This window comes from Neophocaena asiaeorientalis, unplaced genomic scaffold, assembly GCF_003031525.2.
Source record: "Neophocaena asiaeorientalis asiaeorientalis breed wild unplaced genomic scaffold, Neophocaena_asiaeorientalis_V1.1 scaffold684, whole genome shotgun sequence".
NCBI classification, from domain to species: domain Eukaryota; kingdom Metazoa; phylum Chordata; class Mammalia; order Artiodactyla; family Phocoenidae; genus Neophocaena; species Neophocaena asiaeorientalis.
Window position 1 is genome coordinate 38561 of NW_020174048.1, and position 18666 is coordinate 57226.

General features: G+C 52.3%; 1 protein-coding gene across 3 annotated transcripts in view; it reads right to left on the reverse strand.

The window, feature by feature from the left end:
• ATP11A (ATPase phospholipid transporting 11A) overlaps positions 1-18666 on the reverse strand; it is a 62822-nt gene that overhangs the window by 8762 nt on the left and 35394 nt on the right. For all 3 annotated transcript variants that reach the window (XM_024753994.1, XM_024753995.1, XM_024753993.1), the window contains 10 exons: positions 17014-17195; positions 15032-15283; positions 13798-13972; positions 11558-11660; positions 11158-11303; positions 10539-10598; positions 9947-10074; positions 7928-8063; positions 2199-2264; positions 1433-1536 (listed from right to left, as the gene is read on the reverse strand). In XM_024753994.1, the coding sequence (XP_024609762.1) occupies positions 1433-1536; positions 2199-2264; positions 7928-8063; positions 9947-10074; positions 10539-10598; positions 11158-11303; positions 11558-11660; positions 13798-13972; positions 15032-15283; positions 17014-17195 (1352 nt within the window). The remainder of the gene's footprint in view (positions 1-1432; positions 1537-2198; positions 2265-7927; positions 8064-9946; positions 10075-10538; positions 10599-11157; positions 11304-11557; positions 11661-13797; positions 13973-15031; positions 15284-17013; positions 17196-18666) is intronic.

Below are 18666 nucleotides of genomic sequence, written 5' to 3' on the forward strand. Positions count from 1 at the left end.
AACAGTGAGAGGCCCGCGTAACCAAAAAAAAAAAAAAAAAAAAAATTATGCCATAATATATTTTTTTAATTTCCATAAAAATACAAAGAATGAAATGACTCTCCTGCCAGGTGGATCACAAAAGCCTCTGGAAAGGGGCAGTGATGATGCTAAACTTGAGTCACACCGCTTCTCGGCTCTGAAGCCCCAAGGCCCAGGAGCTGGCCTGGGAGTTTTCGGGGGAGCCTCCCATTTACACAGCCGCTCTGGAGAGCTCGCTAGAACCGCAGGGATCTGTGGCCTGGGGCAGGGCTGCTGGAAACCCACCAAAAGCTGGTCTGGTCTTCCTGGATTTCCTGGTCTCCAAGAATGTGCAACGCATGGATCTGGCCACTCGGGGGTCAGAAAGAGAGCGGGTCATTGGGTGGATGTCAGCTCAGCAACCTCCACGTGGGGACCTGATGGACCGGGGAAGCCTCTCCCCCATTTCAGGGGCCGCCTGCCCCTCCCGGGAGCCGAGGTCAGCACTGGGGACGCCAGGTGGAGGGGACACTGCTTCTGGCCTCCCATTCGGCCAGGCTGTGGTCCCGGGCCTCACTCGCCTCCCCCCAGTCCCAGCCCTGCTCAGGAAATTCTCCATCTTATGTGGGAGGTGGAAACGTAAACGGGAGAATTACAGGTAAATCCGGCATGCGCTGTGACAGGGGGAGGAACAGCTGCTTGGGGGACCAGGTGGAAATGCCCGCCTGGGAGATGACTCGAGGGAAGAGTGGATGAGGTTGATGGGCCGCCGGGTTTCGAAAGATGAACAGGCGCTCCCCAGGCAGGCTAGTGAGCAAGGACGTCTGGGCGGAGGGAACAGCGCCGGCAAAGGCAGACACTTGCTGCCCCCGTCAGGACTGACCGCTGTACTGCAATGGTCTCTAGACCAGTTGCCTTGTTTGTGTTCCACTCCCAAGTTCACTTTCAACACAGCAGCCACGGCGACCTTCCTAAAAGTGCAGTCGGACTCTGATGCTCCTCTACTTAAAGTCCTCGATGGCGGCAGGCTGGGGTCTAGGTCCTACGTGGCCGGCAGGCTGGACCTTCCTTCCCCTGCCGGGCCCCTCCCCAAGGTGTTTGCACGTGGGGCTCCCTTCCTTAGGAAGGGCTCTGGCTGGGGTCCGACTGCCTCGGCCCAGGCCAGCTCCCCGGGCGCACCCACCACGGTGATGACAGTGCTTTCCTCCCAGGTTTCTGCTTAAATAACAGCTTTTCTGGAGAGGCCTTCCCCAACCTTTGATCTGAAATAGGTCCCTTGCTGTAGTGTCCGGTCTGTTCCTCCCCTGTCACACATGTGATGCAGATTGTCTCCCCCACTGAGAACCTGGCAGAAAGGAGCAGGGACCACACCCGCCTCGTCCCCTGCGGGGCCAGTAACATAATGATGATTCTATAATTATCAACTCCATACCAGATAATTCCTCCCCAGAGGAGGGAAAAGACGACGTAGAACAGCAGCGACCCCCAGATCACAAAGTGGTTTATCCAAGTCCAGTAGTGTGTGTCCAGCGCCAGCTGAAAGAGGGAAAAGGTGATTGACGGTGGTGTTACCTGGGCGTGGCCCTGGGAGCCCTGACAGCGGGGGAAGGAAGCGGGAAGAGAATGGAAACAGCCTTAATTTTAGCCCAAATGCCTACATAAACCTGTTTGGGGAAAACACACTTTAGGTTCCAATGGAGAGAAAGGGTTCCCCACGGCCTCCGAGTCTCAACATTGCCAGTAAGTCTGCCTGGATCCCAGGGAGATGCTCCCACAGGGCGACCCGGGCGACGGCTCAAGGCGCTGGTCATAGCTCCACCCGGGACGTTGCTCTGGGGTTTTCCAAGACTCAGGCTGGTAGGATTTGGGACCTTCATAATGAGATTCCAGGAAGAATCCGACCTGACTCGAAAAAGAGCTAAATTTTCCACGGTACATTAATTTGTTCCAATTAAGATGGATTTTGCTTCTACTAGGGGTGGGGCAGATGGCCATATAAAAGAAGTCTAATACCCATCCCTTCCCACAGAATAGGCTCCTTCCCTCCAGCACCTTCTGTGCAATTCCGACCTTTGTGCCTCGAGGCCGGGGCCAAGTTGGTGGTGGGGAGAAGACCCCGGCAACGTTAGGGTCAGGGTCACGACTCACTAGGAGGGCTGACTGTGCCCGGAGGAAGCACGTCAGGTCAGGGGATGTACCTTCAGGGTGACCGTAAACACCATCACCGTGAAAACCAGCGTCCCGAAGGTCCAGTTCCCAAATACCTGTGGAGACAAGAGTCCACGTCGTCTCCCACTAATACGGATTCTCCTCCTTCGCACTCCGCACGAGGGGCAGAGAGCACCTCCCACGGCCCCGCCTGACACTTCCAGCCCCAGACACGTGGAGACCCCGCGATGTCGCCAAAACGTGGGAGGGAGGCCGGCCGAGCCCGGCTCGCTAGGCCCCGGATCCCGCTGCATCGCCGGGGCGGGTGGTGGTTCCCGCTGGGTGCCCCGTCCTTCCTGCACGGCCGCCCCCAGTGTGGCCCCCTCGCTGCTCCCGCACACGGCGGCCCTGCTTACAAACCAGAGCAGGACACGCCTGCGAGCTAGAGTCACGGTCCGCAGGGGCCGACCCCGCTCCCCCAGCTCGTGTTTCACGCGGACGACAGGACACGCCTGTGAGCTAGAGTCACGGTCCGCAGGGGGCCGACCCCGCTCTCCCGCTCGTGTTTCATGCGGACGAGACCTTTACCCGGCGGCCCAGCCCACGCTCGCTAGAGCGCGTGTCTAGTCTCTTTTCAGCTCAAACACCTGTCGGCTCGGAAGGCAAACCACTGCTGCCATCGTCCTGGGAGCGGTGAGAGCTACAGCCTTGTCCCCTGCGGGCGGCATCACCAGGATGCGGCCCCGTGGGAGTCATGGAAACGGAGGAGGGGAGACACGACAGAGCTGCACAAGGGCCCGGGGCAGGTCCGCGGCCAGAACCTCGGACACGCAGCGGCCCCTGGACGAGGCCCCGGCGGGATGTGGGCTCGGCCAGCGGGGAGCACACACGTCCGACCAGGGGACAACACGTTTCTCACCCACAGACACAGACACAAGCAAAAGGAAACACCAGCCACTTCAGAGTCTTCCTCCCGGGGACAAACCAGCCTCTTGGACGTGTTATTTTACAAGAGTTATCTTCCCTGAGATTTCTACACCGCCTAAGAGCTGACCCATTTCTGGTTTGTCGGATTCTGCGAGCTGGGCCTCTCAGAAAACGCTCCTAGTTCTTCTTTACGAGAAAACAAAGCATTACCAGCCGGAATAAAAACTGCTTTCCCGCGTGGTTAGTTTTCAACCAAAGGAACATCCCTACACGCGACTCACTTCAGGCGAGCATGTGGGCTGCAGGCCTTGTGAGGTGTTTACCGAGGCAAGAACCTACTTGCAGAATTCTAGGAGAAAACCCGAAGCGCCAGGACTTTTGCAGGGAACAGACTTAAGGACCCTCATCACTTTATTCTTCGCTCCATCGGCGTGATCAAAGCTGGGCTCAGATCCACAGCCACAGTGGCCCTCCCTGGAGGCGATTCTGTCCCCGAGGTGGGGGGCACCTGCAGTGTCTGGGGACATTTCGGGGGAGGGGGCATCCCCTCCTGGCATCCAGGAGGCAGAGGCCAGGGGTCTGCTATCTGCAGCGGGGCAGCCCTACAACCAAGAACTCCTGGCCTCACCGGCAACAGTGCCCAGGCTGGGAAACCCTCAAAAACAGGGCTCTCTCTTCAATGCTTAATGTCGGGGGCAGGAAATTTTACCTCTGAGGTGGGCTGCAGCTCGGCAGTGGCCAGCAGGTGCAGGAGGACGCAGCGCCCGCTTCCTTTTCATTGGAAGCTACCGTTTTTAGCCAAAAGCAAGAGGTGAAGGTGCAGGGAGGGGGCGGCTCTGAACCCCGCGGGCACCGCCAGCTCAGCTGCAAGGGCAGAAGCCCTCACAGCCTTTGTGTTTGTCGCCCCTGCCTGACAGGGATTCAGGGATCTTTTACAAAACTGTTAGATAACAGCAAATGTGGGTGTGGACTACGAGTGGCAGAGTGACAGGGCATCTCCAGCAGCATCGCAATCGGGGACAAAGTTTCAGTCACTCAAATGGCTTCGCATCTCTTCCCGAGAGGGGCAGGACGGTGCTTCCCGAGGCACTGCCGAGATTCCTAGGATTCGGTGGATTCTGGTGGATCTGGGATCCACGCCCAGCCCAGCGAAACACAGGGTGTGGTTTTTACAGGCAAACAGCAGTAAAGCACAAGTACCTTGAATCACATTCGGGCATTTGGGTTGGAACCTGGGCAAGGCTGCACACCTGCCCACCTTCACCTGTGCCCTCCGCCAGCTATCGCAGCTCACTGGGAGGTGATCACGGTAACACCTCCGTAAGCTCCTCTGGGGTTCCTTATTTAAGGGAGCCCTCGGTTCCAGCTGATACTCAATGTATTATTGAATTCGTTGGCCATTATTTCTATGGACTTTGGGGGTGATTCACTGGGGCTCCAATCCCCTTTCTCAAAGGGGTGTCCTGAGGGACGGCCTTTTTCCCGAGTGATATCAGTTCCCCAGCCCCCAGGAAGCCCCAGGGCTGATTTCCTAAAGTAACACGTGTCTCCGCGGAGAACGTCGTGAACTTCTGGGCCTCGCTCAGAGGAGAGGATTCAGTAGGAGGTCTCCCACCTCCCCGGCGACCAGGTCCGAGTTTAATTCCTTCTCCCACTCCGCCCTCTCTCCTCTTCCTCAGGACTACCTTGTAGGAAATCTTACTGCTCACAGAAGCTCTAAAGCCTAGAGCAGTTTAATTTTTGCGTGTAAAAATATCCCACGACAAACATGTCTTGTGTTTTCTCAAGATCGCACTCACAAGGAACATCTACGACATTCGCTTCACGTGCTGACTGGGAACCTCTGCTGAGAGGCTGGTGTTCTCGTCCTCAGCCCGCTGGGGACAGCTCACGTTCCAGCTCTCTAGATGTTTACTGGCTTCTATTACAACGCGCCCCAAACTTTCAAGTGTTCACCTAGGAATATCCCGCAGTTCAACAATAAAAGAATCATTGTCTTATATTCTTACTTGAGAAATAATACAGCTCTTGACGTCTGTGCGGAAAACGCTCCACAAGTGAATTTCTCTTTTTCAAAAGTTATCAATGATTCGACTGTTCTCAACAGATCCACGAACACGCCTACAGAATGACTTAGGTCTTTAGGGGTCACCTCCCGACCATCACTAGAACAGGGCAGCTAAAATGTCCCACCAAGAAGACACGTCCGTCCTCCTTGGAAGAGGACAGAGATGACCACTATCCTCACCGAACCACCTGCTGCCCAAGGCCAAGGACATCAGCAGCCCCCTGAGGCCGCCCTGGACTTACAGCTCTGCTTGCTGCTTTGTCTGAATTGCTACAGAACCAGCCTACAATATCATTTTTGGTTTCGTAAGGGATGCAACCCCCTTACCTGACAAACAAACAAGAATTTAAGACTCAGTGATCCAGAGCGAGAAGGCTCTGTGCGGAGGCCCCGAGGTACCGCGGGGGTCTAGAGTCAGACCATCGATGGGGCGCACTCGCCACGCGTGGCCCTGGGGCTCCTGTCCTCCTGGTGATAAAGGTCTACCCTGGGTCCCCGCAGGTGTCCCTCCGCTTAGCGCTGGCCTTGCTCTCACGCCTCTACGTCTGCGGGTTGTTTATCGTCCCCCGGGCGCCAGTGACCCAAGGCACAGCTGTGGACCAACGCCCAGGTCCAGCACCTCACTTGGTACGACTGTCGCACACGCTGCTTCCTGACATCACCGTGCATCTCAGGAGCTTCTCACGTGACAGGATGTGCGTGGCCTGTGCTGACTCCGTTCCCACGGGGGCCTCAGAGCTCCTGGCCCGTGAGCACAGGGCCCCAGCCCACTGGCGTTCTTTCTACCTCGCTCTCCCTTCCTGTCATCGTTCCAGATTCTAACCAACCCTTTTGTCCCATAACAGCTGAGCAAAGGTGCAGAGGTGGCAGGCGGGGAAGGGATGGTACGTGACCGTCTCACGGGAAAGACCCCTTCTAGACGCTGGGATCCGGGTTCCATGGTGGCTCAGGGCGCCCTCAGGAGCGAGTAGCAGAGAAACAGGAAACGGCAGAAGCCCTTGGCTCACGGGAAGGGCCTCAAGGCACCCGGGCCTGCAGCTCTGACCACAGCAGCGGCAGGAGGAGATGTGGCCCAGCCTCGTGCCGGGAAGGCCCCCCAGGCCTGCATCTGGGGCCCCTCGGGCGACCAGCACCTGTGTCCAGGGTGCATGGCCCCTCCCTGCTCACACCCGCCCTCTCGTGGGCTTGCAGAGCAGGGCCAACCATGTCACCACGTGATGTGAGTGTCAAGCAATTCTGCGTGGTCTAAAACACATACCCTGGGTTTGAGCTCTAATTCCCTGACCTCGTACAGTATTCATCTGCCTGAACTTCCATTTGCTCGGCCTTAACACCGTGAAACTGTCCGACTGAAGGAGCGACTGGTGAGCGAGGGTGACGCCTGCAGGAGCGACTCACTGCCTGGATCCTGGGACCACGGATGCCCGGGACGCAGAGTCTGAGCTCTTTAAGGTACATGTGAGGTGCTCACTTAAAGCCGGGCCCGCAAGGGAATCTCACTAAAGATGCATCAGAGCAAACGCTAAGACAGCTCGACTCAACTACTGATACGTTATGGCCTCGTGGCACCCGGGAGCTATTCTACTACAACTAAGACGAAGTGTAAATTCTTGAAAAATGTGAAGATTTTAGAAAAGTGCAATAAGACTTTGAAAAATCCTCAAGATCAATTTAGGAAAAATTGGTTTCAGTTATAACGAGAGATGACTGTACCCTGCAGTCACAAGAAAAAAGAAACTGATGGGCAAACACACAGCAAGACTCTGAACTTCAGGCCAGCTACGTGGAGGGACAAACGGGCAGAGAGGTGTCCCATCAAACAGGACATGCAGTAAACCTCTGTTCACAAGCTCCCCTTCTTTACGTGGACCCTGGGGCATCAGGTCAGAAGCAGGGCGCCGGGCCCCGGGCCTCTCATATTCTCCAGAAGCAGGCGGGGCTGGAGGTTGGCCACGGTCAAAGCAGCATCCCCTCCAGCCTCACATGCTTGTGTGTCTTCCTACTTACTTAGGTCAAGGGAGGTCCAAACAGATCAAGTCCACTTAGAAACATCACTGACCCCGCTGGTGGTCCCCAACGTGGAAATACAGGGAGTAACCTCAGCAACAGTGACCCGAGTGGACACACAGGTTTCTGGGACGACCCCAGTCCTACAGACGTGGGGCAGCAACTAACAGCATTTCTACCGACAAAGCACACAAAGGGAGTCACGTTGGAAAATATTTTCGAGAAATATTTTATTTGTAACGCACTCCAAAAACACAAAGGACGCACCCACAGATTTCTTACCATGTGTGTGTTGGTGGTCACTATCTGAGAGTGGGAAGGAAGCCATGGCAAAAAGAAAAAAGCAAGATACAAATAAAACAACCCCTAGAAATTATGCAAAAAACCAGAGCGCTGAACGTCTACCAGCAAAGTGTAAATCTACTTGTTGCGAAGTAAACAGATACTTAAGGATGTGAACAAACACTAAAATGGGTTAAATACTAAATTATTTCCCATATTTAATAAGCCACGTCTCAACGATCAAATCGAACCACTAGATATATAGCTAACGGTGAGTAAGCTACAGAACTAAAGCCTGGAACCGCTCAGGAAGGGTGTCCCTACAGTCGGCAGAACTCTGCCATCATGTCCCTTCCATCCAGCTGGGGAGCAGACACCCAGACACGGTCCCCACGGGCTGTGCTGGGACTGCGCTGACCCGGGATCGTGCTGGATTCAAGCTCTATCCCCAAAGAATCCCGGAGCCACGATGACACGACCCAGTTCCGTACTAACCTGTCCGTTGCTGGTCACGGTTGTGTTTTCAAACATGAAGTAAGCACCGAAGAAAAACACCAGAGCATCGAACACGCCTAAGAACGTCCAGTAAATGAACACCCGCCAGCAGAGGAGAGCATTCTTGGCGATGTCTCTGGGGGAGGCAAAGGGTGGGAACCTGTGAGCGCGTCCGGGCACACGCGCCCACTCAGCCCCCACTGTGTCCACCGGCCCTGCGGCCGCCGTCCTCGTCCGGGGGCCCCTGACTCACGGAGAGTCCCGAGGTGGCAAAGCTGCAGGGACAGGAGAAGGAGGGCCCTCGGAGGGGGCGGGGCCCCTACCGACACCCGCTCAGCCAAGCCCCGAAGAGCGGGTCCTGGAGAAGCCCGGCCGCGAGCACGGGATTCCTGGTCTCCCGCCTGGGGTCACCCCACACAGCCTGTCCACGTCGCGGCCAGACCCCCATCTCCACCCCTCGACTGGCCGGCACACGCTCTGAACGCACGGAGCCTGTGGGATGCCAGGTGGGCCTCACGACTGACCACGCCCCCGAGCCACACTTGATGCTCTGCGGCTCCTCTGGCCACACCGCCTGTCACTTCACTCAACACCACACCTGGTCCCAGAAAGGCCCTGGGACAGCTTGTAGCACAAAGCTGTAGTAACCAAAACCATCACGGTCAAAGCACAGTGAGAAGGGAGCAAACACGCTGAGGTGTGAGGGGCGACGTCCCCAGCTGATACAGTGGGAAGGACCAACAGACACTAAGTTTGAGCTTCCTGGGAGCAAAAGCAAAATGCTCTCCAGACTTTGCATTTTACTACATACGGATATTCCTGAACAATCTCTGTTTGAATATTTTATTTCTCAAAAATGGACTGTGACATCACTAGAGGAAGAAAGATGCCAGCGCTCACACCTCTGCTTCCGAAAGGAAGGACACAGGACACAGGGACACGCTGGCATCCAAACGCCAAGACCGCGGGCTTCCTGGACCAGGCTGCGCATTTCACGACAGGGCTTCCTACACCTGTCAGTTTAGTTCAATAAGACAGAGAAGCTGCAGGATTCCCTCCGGGTGTGTGTCTAAAATGGTGTGGGTTCCCTATTCTCTTAGACTTACTCCTGTATCATTAAATGCACGTGACAAACTCAGAGCTTGCTTTTTTTTTATCACCTACAGGGATTATTTTGGACCCCAACACTTCAAGACCCCGTTTAACGGCTAATGATTCTGATGTAGGCCGTGGGGCTGGTGAGGTGTCTTGACTGTGCGGGCACAGGACTCACACATGGGCAAAGCCGGCACAGAATTTAGTGCATACACACGTGAGCACACGTGTGTACACGAGCAACGACAGGAAGACGGCTGGGCGTGTCGCGTCGGTGCCCCGCTTGTGACCTTGTCCTGCGGTTCTGCAGGGCGGTCTGTCAGACGTTACCACTGGGGAAATGGGACAAAACCTCACAGAATCTCTCTCCTATTTCTTACAACCACATGTGCATCTAAAATGTTCTGAAAATAACACGTTTAATTTACAAAGCCACAATAAAGTGACACATTGAATCGGCCAATGATCCTGGGGAGCAGTTCTGAAATAGCAGAAAAATCGTTTCCTTGTTATTAAGAATACTTTTTAGCAGAACAGAGCACCCTGAGATCAGATATGTTAACTTTTCTCTTTTCTCACGGAATGGAACCTATTTGGACCTGCGAGGATCATTTAGGCCATAAACTTACTGGGGTCACAAGGGGATAGAAACTCTCACCCCAAGTTCTTTCATAACCATCGAAAACCACGGTAAAATACAAACTGGCTTAACGTGTACATTTCAAACGCAACACAAATCCTCTGTCTGGAGTATATTCACTTAAATCACATGGCTTCCTGCTTGAAGAATCTGCTGTGGAAGCGAGTGTGTCAGCTGACACTGAATCGTCTGGCTTTTAAGTACTTCAACCAAGTATTATCCGGATTCGCGGCAGGGCTGCCCGGTCCTTCTCCTTGCCTACAGCGGCTGCCTGCTCGAGGTACCTGTAGAGGGCAGGATCCCTCTTGAGCGTGTCCATGGCGACGTGCTGCTCCGTCAGGCTGTGCAGCAGGATGGGGAGGGAGGTGAAGCTGATGTTGTAGAGAGTCAGGTAGGCAGTGTCGTACAGGGTCTGCGGGACCGAAAAGCCACGTGAAAACAGCACCCGGGCATCTCGACAAGACTTTCGGATGATTCGTTTCAATATGCACGTGTAGTTTCCATTTACAAAGGGCCACAGGCACGAGCGTTATAAAATGCACACAGGGCCATTTTCCTACAGATACAGAAGGACAGGGCATTTTTCAAAGTGTCAGGACGTCGACTAGTCTGGATTAAAATCACGGCGGACCCACCTGGTCCTGCCATTCCAAACCTGCAACAACGGAAAGTTGCATAAAAGTTTGCAATTCTGATCGCCACCTCCAAGCTTAGATTTTCCCCGGTCCTGGTTGCTTTAGATGAAAGAAGATCAGCGACGGAACGGGGGGGTCATCTGGCCTGCATGCCCTGCCGTCCACCCTCCGCCCACCACAGACACATGCGGGGAAGAGGGATAAGGCTCAGGTGAGCTCGACCTCAGGCAACAGGACTCACCTGTTGTGAAAACCCACAGAAGAACTGGTACAAAAACTGAGGGAAAATGAAGCAGACATTCTGAAAGACAAGTCACATGCATGTTAATCAAGGGCACATTGTAAGAGACGTCACTTTTCTATCCCGTCACAGAGCTTGGCCACGTGACACACTCTACCTGGGCAAAGTGCCCCACATTCTCCAGCAAGACGGGCAATGGCTCTAAAACTCCTTGCTCATCTCAGGGGCTCCCACAGTGCACACGGGACCATTCTGGTCACCCTGAGATCAGACAGACTCAAGGGAAGCTTGTGGCAGAGAAATGAGGCGGCAATGTCGGTGTCAGTACAGACAGGAAAGAATGCAACCGCATTAAAGAAGGAGAAACTACTTCAAGGAACTATAAAAGAATGCCCCTTCCTCAAGCGTTTTAAGCCCTTATCTCACTGGTCCCACATTCAGTTCTGAGACTGCGAAGAGAGCTGGGCGTTTGCTCCCGTGGTCCTACGATTACCCCCTCCTTTCTGACAGTCACTTCTATCCATGGACAAATCACCCCTGTAGCCTCGGGGCATCGTGACAGACGAGCCATCGATCACACGCTCTGAGACGGTGAGAGGGGAAACGAAAGCCTTCCTACCTTATAAAAGAAGTACTGCACAAGCTCAGATATTCGAATATAGTAAAAGTGCCCATGAACAAGTAGCATCTTCTTTAAATGCTTAAATTTCGGTATCGCATAGTCACTGTTCCTTGCAGCCTGGCGACCTTCTTTCCCAATGATGCCTACAAGAAGGGAGCAAACGTGCTGAGTAAAGCCTTTCTCAACACCACGCAGGTGGACACGGACACAGGCAAAATGGGGAGAGGCTGAACCGTGACTGTCGGATTTCCAGTCACGGATGCTCTGTGTCACAGACAGTGTCCTTGAACGTGTGTCTAAATTCTATGGCCCTGCCTTGGCTGTGTCCTTTCTCATCCAGCTGCGTGATAAACCCGGGTTACCAAGAGGCGCAGGGAAGCAGAACCGAGGGGCTTACCTATGCCCACGTGGGCCTCTAGGATCATGCTGACGTCATTTGCGCCGTCACCAATCGCTAAAGTGATAGGGTGCTCTTTTGAAAATTTGATTAATTTAACAATCTGGAAAAGAAGTAAGTGCAGATTTTATCGTCTCTGTTTTATTTTTGCAAAGGTCATTCACTAACTAGGCAGAAACGACAAAGATGTCAAGTTAGTCAAGGAAAAATGAAACAACTATGTACTTAAAGTGAATTATTTATTATATGCAGTCTATTTTATCCACTTAGGATAAAATCTTTTTGACGTCGCAAGTGAAACACACTTCAGCAAAAGCAGCTAAGAAATGACTGTAGTAAGATGAGCTGAGCAGGCTGGTGGGCAGACAGGACAGAGAGTGAAATCCAGGAAGTCATTTGCAGGGGCTGCTCAACTCCTTATGTAAACGTGGGGGAAACAGATTTAAATATACGGGGGGGAGTGTGAACGCTGCATTCCGTTAGAAGATACTGCTATTCCAAGCTATCTGGTTTCAAGCATCTATTTTTTAAAATAAGCTGCTCATTTACTTTTCAAATTTGTCATGTGTGCAAAACCAAGTCTGACAACTCAAGGCAATGAATAATTTCCAAATTTTTAGTCTGCTTCTTTACAGTCTTTTTTCCTATTTATGTGCCTAAGTATAAGGTTCCACGATGTAAGACTGAAAAGATGAGGAAAAAATGTGTGGATTGCCTTCTTGTTTCAAGACTGAGACACTAATTGGTATAAAAGTTTGCAAAAGTCACTTAAGAACCTAAAAGAAATACCAAGTAACATGTGAAGACCAAACGACATCCTTAGTTCTCTTCCGGACGTCACTGTACAAGGTTTACACACAGTCACACACTTAAGAGGGACAGTCGGGAATGAAACCATGTTTATCCCAAACAGAATGTACACGAACGCCTGAGTCTGCTTTTCTTCACTGAGAATCACCCCAGGGCGATGCTTTACGTGTTTCATGCTTAGTGACACTGTCACGTGGCAGATCAGTGTAGCATGCATGCAAGGACGCGAAAAATGACCCCTTTGCACGTGGTGTTCCGTATTTCACCTTACGCGCTAGGTCAGTCTAAGAAGCTGACAGTTTCCTTCGTGAGCAACTCAAGAGAAACTGATCTCCCTTATCTAAAATGTGGTTTACAGAATTGGGACCGTTTTAGGTTTACCAACACCAGAAAGGCACACATGCTCACATTCGTATCCCATATGCTTTCAAAAATATTTAAAAACACACAACAGGGGGCTTCCCTGGTGGCGCAGTGGTTAAGAATCCACCTGCCAATGCAGGGGACACGGGTTCGAGCCCTGGTCCAGGAAGATCCCACGTGCCGCAGAGCAACTAAGCCCGTGCGCCACAACTACTGAGCCCATGAGCCACAACTACTGAGCCCATGTGCCACAACTACTGAGCCTGTGCTCTAGAGCCACAACTACTGAAGTCCATGCGCCTGTGCTCTAGAGCCACAACTACTGAAGTCCGCGTGCCTAGAGCCTGTGCTCTGCAACGAGAAGCCACTGCAATGAGAAGCCCACGCACTGCAACGAAGAGTAGCCCCCGCTCACTGCAACTAGAGAAAGCCCACGTGCAGCAACGAAGACCCAACGCAGACAAAAAAAAAAAAAAACATTAAGGAAAAAACACACGTCAGGTGGTGTTTCCACAAGAGTGTGGTGCAATGGGCAGAACGTGAGTTCGGAGTCCGACAGAGCGGAAGCCGATTCGGACGGCCACTTTCCAAATCATCCTGCCAGGCAGGTTCTCCCGATTTTGTCTTAGGTACTTCATTCCTAAAATTAGCACAGCCCCCCTCGCCTCAAGGGTTACCGTGAGGGTCGGTGGGTTCGCACCTGCCTCAGCAATCGGCACACAGTAGGTGCTCGACTGCAGCTGCCTCCGTCCCGGCTTCCGTACAGACTCTTACAGACGGCTCTACCTCCTTGATACAGCTCTGTTTACGTGAGAGACGGGACGAGCATCTCCCTTGATCTCTGCACCCGGAAGGGCCATCCATCTGATTCCATCAACGCTTACTAATCACAGCGAGCAGAGTTAAGTCTCACGTTTCAATTTCTATCATTTTTGCTTCCATTTTTAAAAGGAGGTGCTTTGCTAGATTTAAAAAAACCCCCAGAGGCTGTAAGGGCTCATGAACGGCTCTCACTACGTAACCCCTTCCCCCGGGGATCCCTAGCTGGTTCCTGGTGGGCGGCGGACCTGGGCCTTCTGCAGGGGCGCCATCCGGCAGCAGAGCACGGCGCTGCAGTTCCGGCAGATGTCCAGGAAGAGCTCTCGGTAGTTGCTGGAGCTCCCGTCCTCATGCGGCTTCATTATCAAGGACAGCGCGGCACCATCAATAATTAAACCGTAGTCCTGCACATCGGCTGAGAGTCTGTTAGATCATACAAACCAGAGAAATTACTCAATAACTAAATCCAGAGATTTGAGAAGACTATGTACTTTTTGGGGTTATCTATAGATGCTACACATTCAGGATTAAGAAACTGGTTTTTCTTGTTTTGTCAGTAATAATACAGTCTCTAGATTAGTGGCTGTAAGGCCTTTGATTACATTTTAAAATTGTGTGTGAATTAAACTTTCTCATTTCACTGAGGCAAAGCAAACAACAGTCGCAACTGTGGACTCCTGGGCGTGTTCCGGTACTTCTTGACAACAGAAGGAGAGCATTTATCCCGCTATCGAAGAGATCGGCCTTCATTCCCGAACTGCCTGGCCACCTCAGCCAACCACAGTCTTTATTGTTACAACTAATACCTCCGTGCGACTCTGCCCGGGTGACCTGACTTGGAAAGAACGTGGTCGTAATTTCTCTTTGCTGGGTTTCAAAATTACAAGGAATATCTCTAATCCCCAAAAGGAATTCTGCAGATAGGGCAAAGGGAAATACTGCTGTACTATGTATAAATGAATAATTTTAAATCCACATATGATTAGAGAGCTGTCTTTGCTTTACCTAAATTAATGAAAACTTGAAATGATTCAAATGAAATCTAATCTTAGATGATACATCTAAAACCAGCAAGGACAGCGTGGATAAAATGTGAATAAACTGGTGAACATTCTTGGAAAAAACAACTGTCGGGCGTACACTGTTCTGTCTTAATCGACAAACGACCATGAATTATTCACGTCTCCCTCCTGCTCTGGTAGATGCCCTGAGGAATCCACGATGCAGCCCGCAAGTGTCGTAGAAGCAGACGGGAATCACCCCATGCACGCGCACACACACACACACACCACACACACACACCCCGCTCTGATGCAAAAAGGCATGTATGTCACAGATGCTAAAGAGAAACAGCTCTGGTCATGGTCCCGACCACGGGATGCTGTTAGAGGCCAGAGGACAGGACCACGTCCGCACAGAGGGAGCTGAGGCCACGGCCCTGCCCGCGGAGCTTGCCCAGTCCTCTGCAAACGTCCCGCCTACCCTGAGAAGCTGTCCCGGGTCAGGCTGGCGCTGCAGTGCAGGACGGTCTTGCTCAGCTCGCAGAGCACGTCGTGCAGGCTCTGCTCCTCCAGCCTCTTGGTGGTCACCTCGAGCAGCTGCGTGTTCCTGCGGAAGAGCCTGCAGGCGTAGCAGGCGGCGGCCGCCGTCTCCATCTTGTCACCCGTGAGCACCCACACCTTGATGCCCGCCTTCTGCAGGGCCTCGATGGTGTCGGCCGCCTTCTCCTGCAGCCTGGGGGGCGGGGGGCGGGGGACAACACGCACCCGTCAGCGTGGACACAGCAAACCAAGTGTAGAATTCCAAGAACTTGTGATCTACCGAACTGTTTCAGTTTTTTGCCCCCAAATTAAAAAGCACGGCCGTGCTGGCTCGTGATTTACCGTAAAGGACCCGAGGCTGGTTACAGTATTAACTTTTTACAACAAAACACTTCCTAATACCAGAAAATCCACAGGGATAAAATATTAAGAAACAAAACGGCATCTTGTACGAGTAACAGTTGCCGAGCACACAGTTTTCTGCCTGGTGGGACTTGCTACTTAGAGAGGATTTTACGCTATTATAAGAAGGCCCGTCATAACCACCAACCAAAAAAGTCTTAACCAGGGAAAAACGGGACCTGGAAAAGAGGTGACACTCACGACCTTTTCATTGTGCATAAACTGTTCTAATTTTGCCACGTATCAAATCGGAGCCCAGGTTCCCCTAAAGAACGTGAAATGCCAGGCACGGCTCTGGGACGGGCTGACGGCCTCGCAGGCTCGCCCCGCACCAGATGCCGCGGGAAGCACTCGCCCGAGACGTTTTGTCTTTGCCAGAACCTTACAGGATGAGGACGGTGTTAGGATCCTGGTCTACGTGTAGAAAACCCACAGCTTGCAGAGGCCACGACACATGTCTGAGGATAAACGGCCCTCTTGACCTTGGTCAGGCTGTCTTGCCATCCGTGGAAGTCTGGCATCAAAACCACGTCTGCCTCACTTGGGGGCCTGCTGTGTTTTCTAGATTTTAGAGTCTTAGTTTTTGATAGATGTGTGTCAGTGATGTGTTTGTGTCCAGTGCTGAGTGAAAGGCAAGGAAAGGATCCGGATTCTGACCGGAACCATCTGGTTAGATTCTGGGATAAACTTCCTAGGTCAAGTCTGGAGATGATATAATCGTACTATTCTAGAGGCAGAAAAAAACATCTCTCATTTCATCCTTTTTTGCAAAAAGGAAACCGAGGCCCAGAGTGGTTTGCAAAGATGTTGGCCAGAAATAATTTGAAATAATTTCATCAAAGAAATAATTTGTAATCAAATATCATCACTTCAACCCCTCCCCTCCACCCCATCCCCGGGGATCTACTCTCAATGTCCTGAGGTGCCAGCTCCCTCCGGGTGCATCAGCTCCCAGGACCCCCATGAGGGTCCTCGGCTGTGCAGGCAAGGATCCCTCCACCCTTAAGAGCCTTCCCTTCTCCCCAGTTCCTCCAAGGACCCAGGAATTCTACCAGCTATTAATTGTCAGTTTTTGCAATATTCTACTTCATTATTTTAAATTCCTTCAATGAGTGATGACAAGACCGCCGAGAATGTTAAGATCCAACATGTTTACATTTGTATTTGGGAAGAACTAGTGACAAACTGAGGAACAGATTAGTTATTGATTCCATTCTAAAGAATAATTGAATAGCATCGCCTTGTAGCTTGACTATTCAGAATATGGTGTGAAAATGCTGACCATTTCTGGTTTCTTCTGGGGGCCTTTTATTCGTGGAAAGTCAAACATCACAATAGCGCAGCCTGACCCCCTGTGCTATTACCCCAGGCAACCAAGTGGCCTGCCTGGTCCTGACGCGTGAACGCGTTCACCGGGTGCGGCCGACGCCGGCTGTGGGGCTCCGCCCGAAGCGCCCCTGCAGCCCCTGCGATCCCGCTGCAACATTATTATTTCTGAAGACGAGCGCGGCGAGCCTTTACCGATCCTCCACGGCCGTAGCACCGAGCAGGATAAGGTCTTTCTCTATCTGCTCATAGGCTTCTGCTAATTTCCTTTCCCGATCGTGAAGCGCCACTTTGGCGGCCTGCAGCAGCTTATAGATGCCTTCATATTCTTCCTGGATGAGCCTTTTGTAGGCAACGCACAAGGTCCGAAGCCCCTCCTGCAGGACACAAAGCGGCACTTAACGTGAACTCGAGGGTCACTTTGCTGAATATCACTTCCCAAAGCCTTCCCGACACCCCCGTCCAGCTCGAGTGACTAACCAGAGAACAAGAAACCAACCCACCCTCAAGGGACTGGTCATCTGCAAGTGAAGCGTGTCCGCCTTAAATACACACAATCCTGGTAGATGATAAAGTTTTCAAACTAGTAAGCGTGGGAATACAAAATATAAACCAGGGCCGTCGAAAGATAAGACTTTGTTCTTTTATTTTGACAAATGAAGAGTTAACCTTTTTTAGGATAGCAATTTGCAATTTATAGTAAATATCAAGTGATATTTCTTTTTTTTTTTTTTTTGGCCACACCACATGGCATGTGGGAACTTAGTTCCCTGACCAGGGATTGAACCCACACCCCCTGCAGTGGGAGCTCAAAGTCTTAACCACTGGACCACCAGGGAAGTCCCATCAAGTGATATTTCTAAAGTGACGCTTTACGTGGGGAGTTTGTGCGACACTTTGATCTTATATGGGTCTCACCGAAGGAAAACCACACGGTTACTGATCAAACCTATCGGGTCCACAGGAGAGTAAAATAAGAACCTAAGACTAATTCTGTACATTAGGGCACGCAGGGCAAGCACACCAGCCGGCAGGGAACCAGGAAGCCGGGCACTCGAAGGCGCCACACAGAGCACTTTCACTGTGTCAACAGACGTTTTCTTTGGTCGCAATGAAGCAACCATCACAACGGCCCGACTGGCGACCCTGGACGATCCCCTTCTGCTTCCCTTGTTCCTTCAGCCCCAACTCTACAGATCCCCTGAAATGAGCCAGTCCAAATTCTGGGAGAACACTGGTCTCTAAGATTTGAAGGTTTTCCACTCTATGAATTCTAATGTCCCATCGCCCTCAGGGAACGCTTCACATCCTTCATGTTTTCTCCAACCTCTAGATGTAGCCGAAGGACACGATCACGGTCGGGTTAACAGCTCCTCTTGTCCCCGGAGCTCTCGGAAGCCTGAAGGTGGGAAGGGAGCCCCCGGGAAGGAGCAGGACAAAAGCAGCATCTGTGTGTCCGACGCTCTGGGAAGGCACTGAGCTCTGTGACCGCCCACCATCCAGATGCCGAGTCCCGTCCCAGGGGAGCAAGCAAGCAGCCCGCTCGCCTCTCTGAGGAGGCAGGTCCCTCTCCACCCCTGAGCCGTGAAAGCACAGAGATGTTCTTCCCCTGCATCCTTCCCGGGTCCACTCCCTGCCCACTTCGCTGCCCTCCTGTCTGTCTCCTTTGTGGGGTGGGAGCTCTCAGGTCGCTGGCACTGTCTTACTTCACCCCCGACTCCTTGGCACACAATAGTAACTCAGTAACTTCTGCTAAAAAAAGTGGTTGAAGTTGGATCGGAAGTATCCATGGTGATCAAGGTACAGATCAGAGACATGAACTCGAGCTACAGAATGGATCCTCTGACT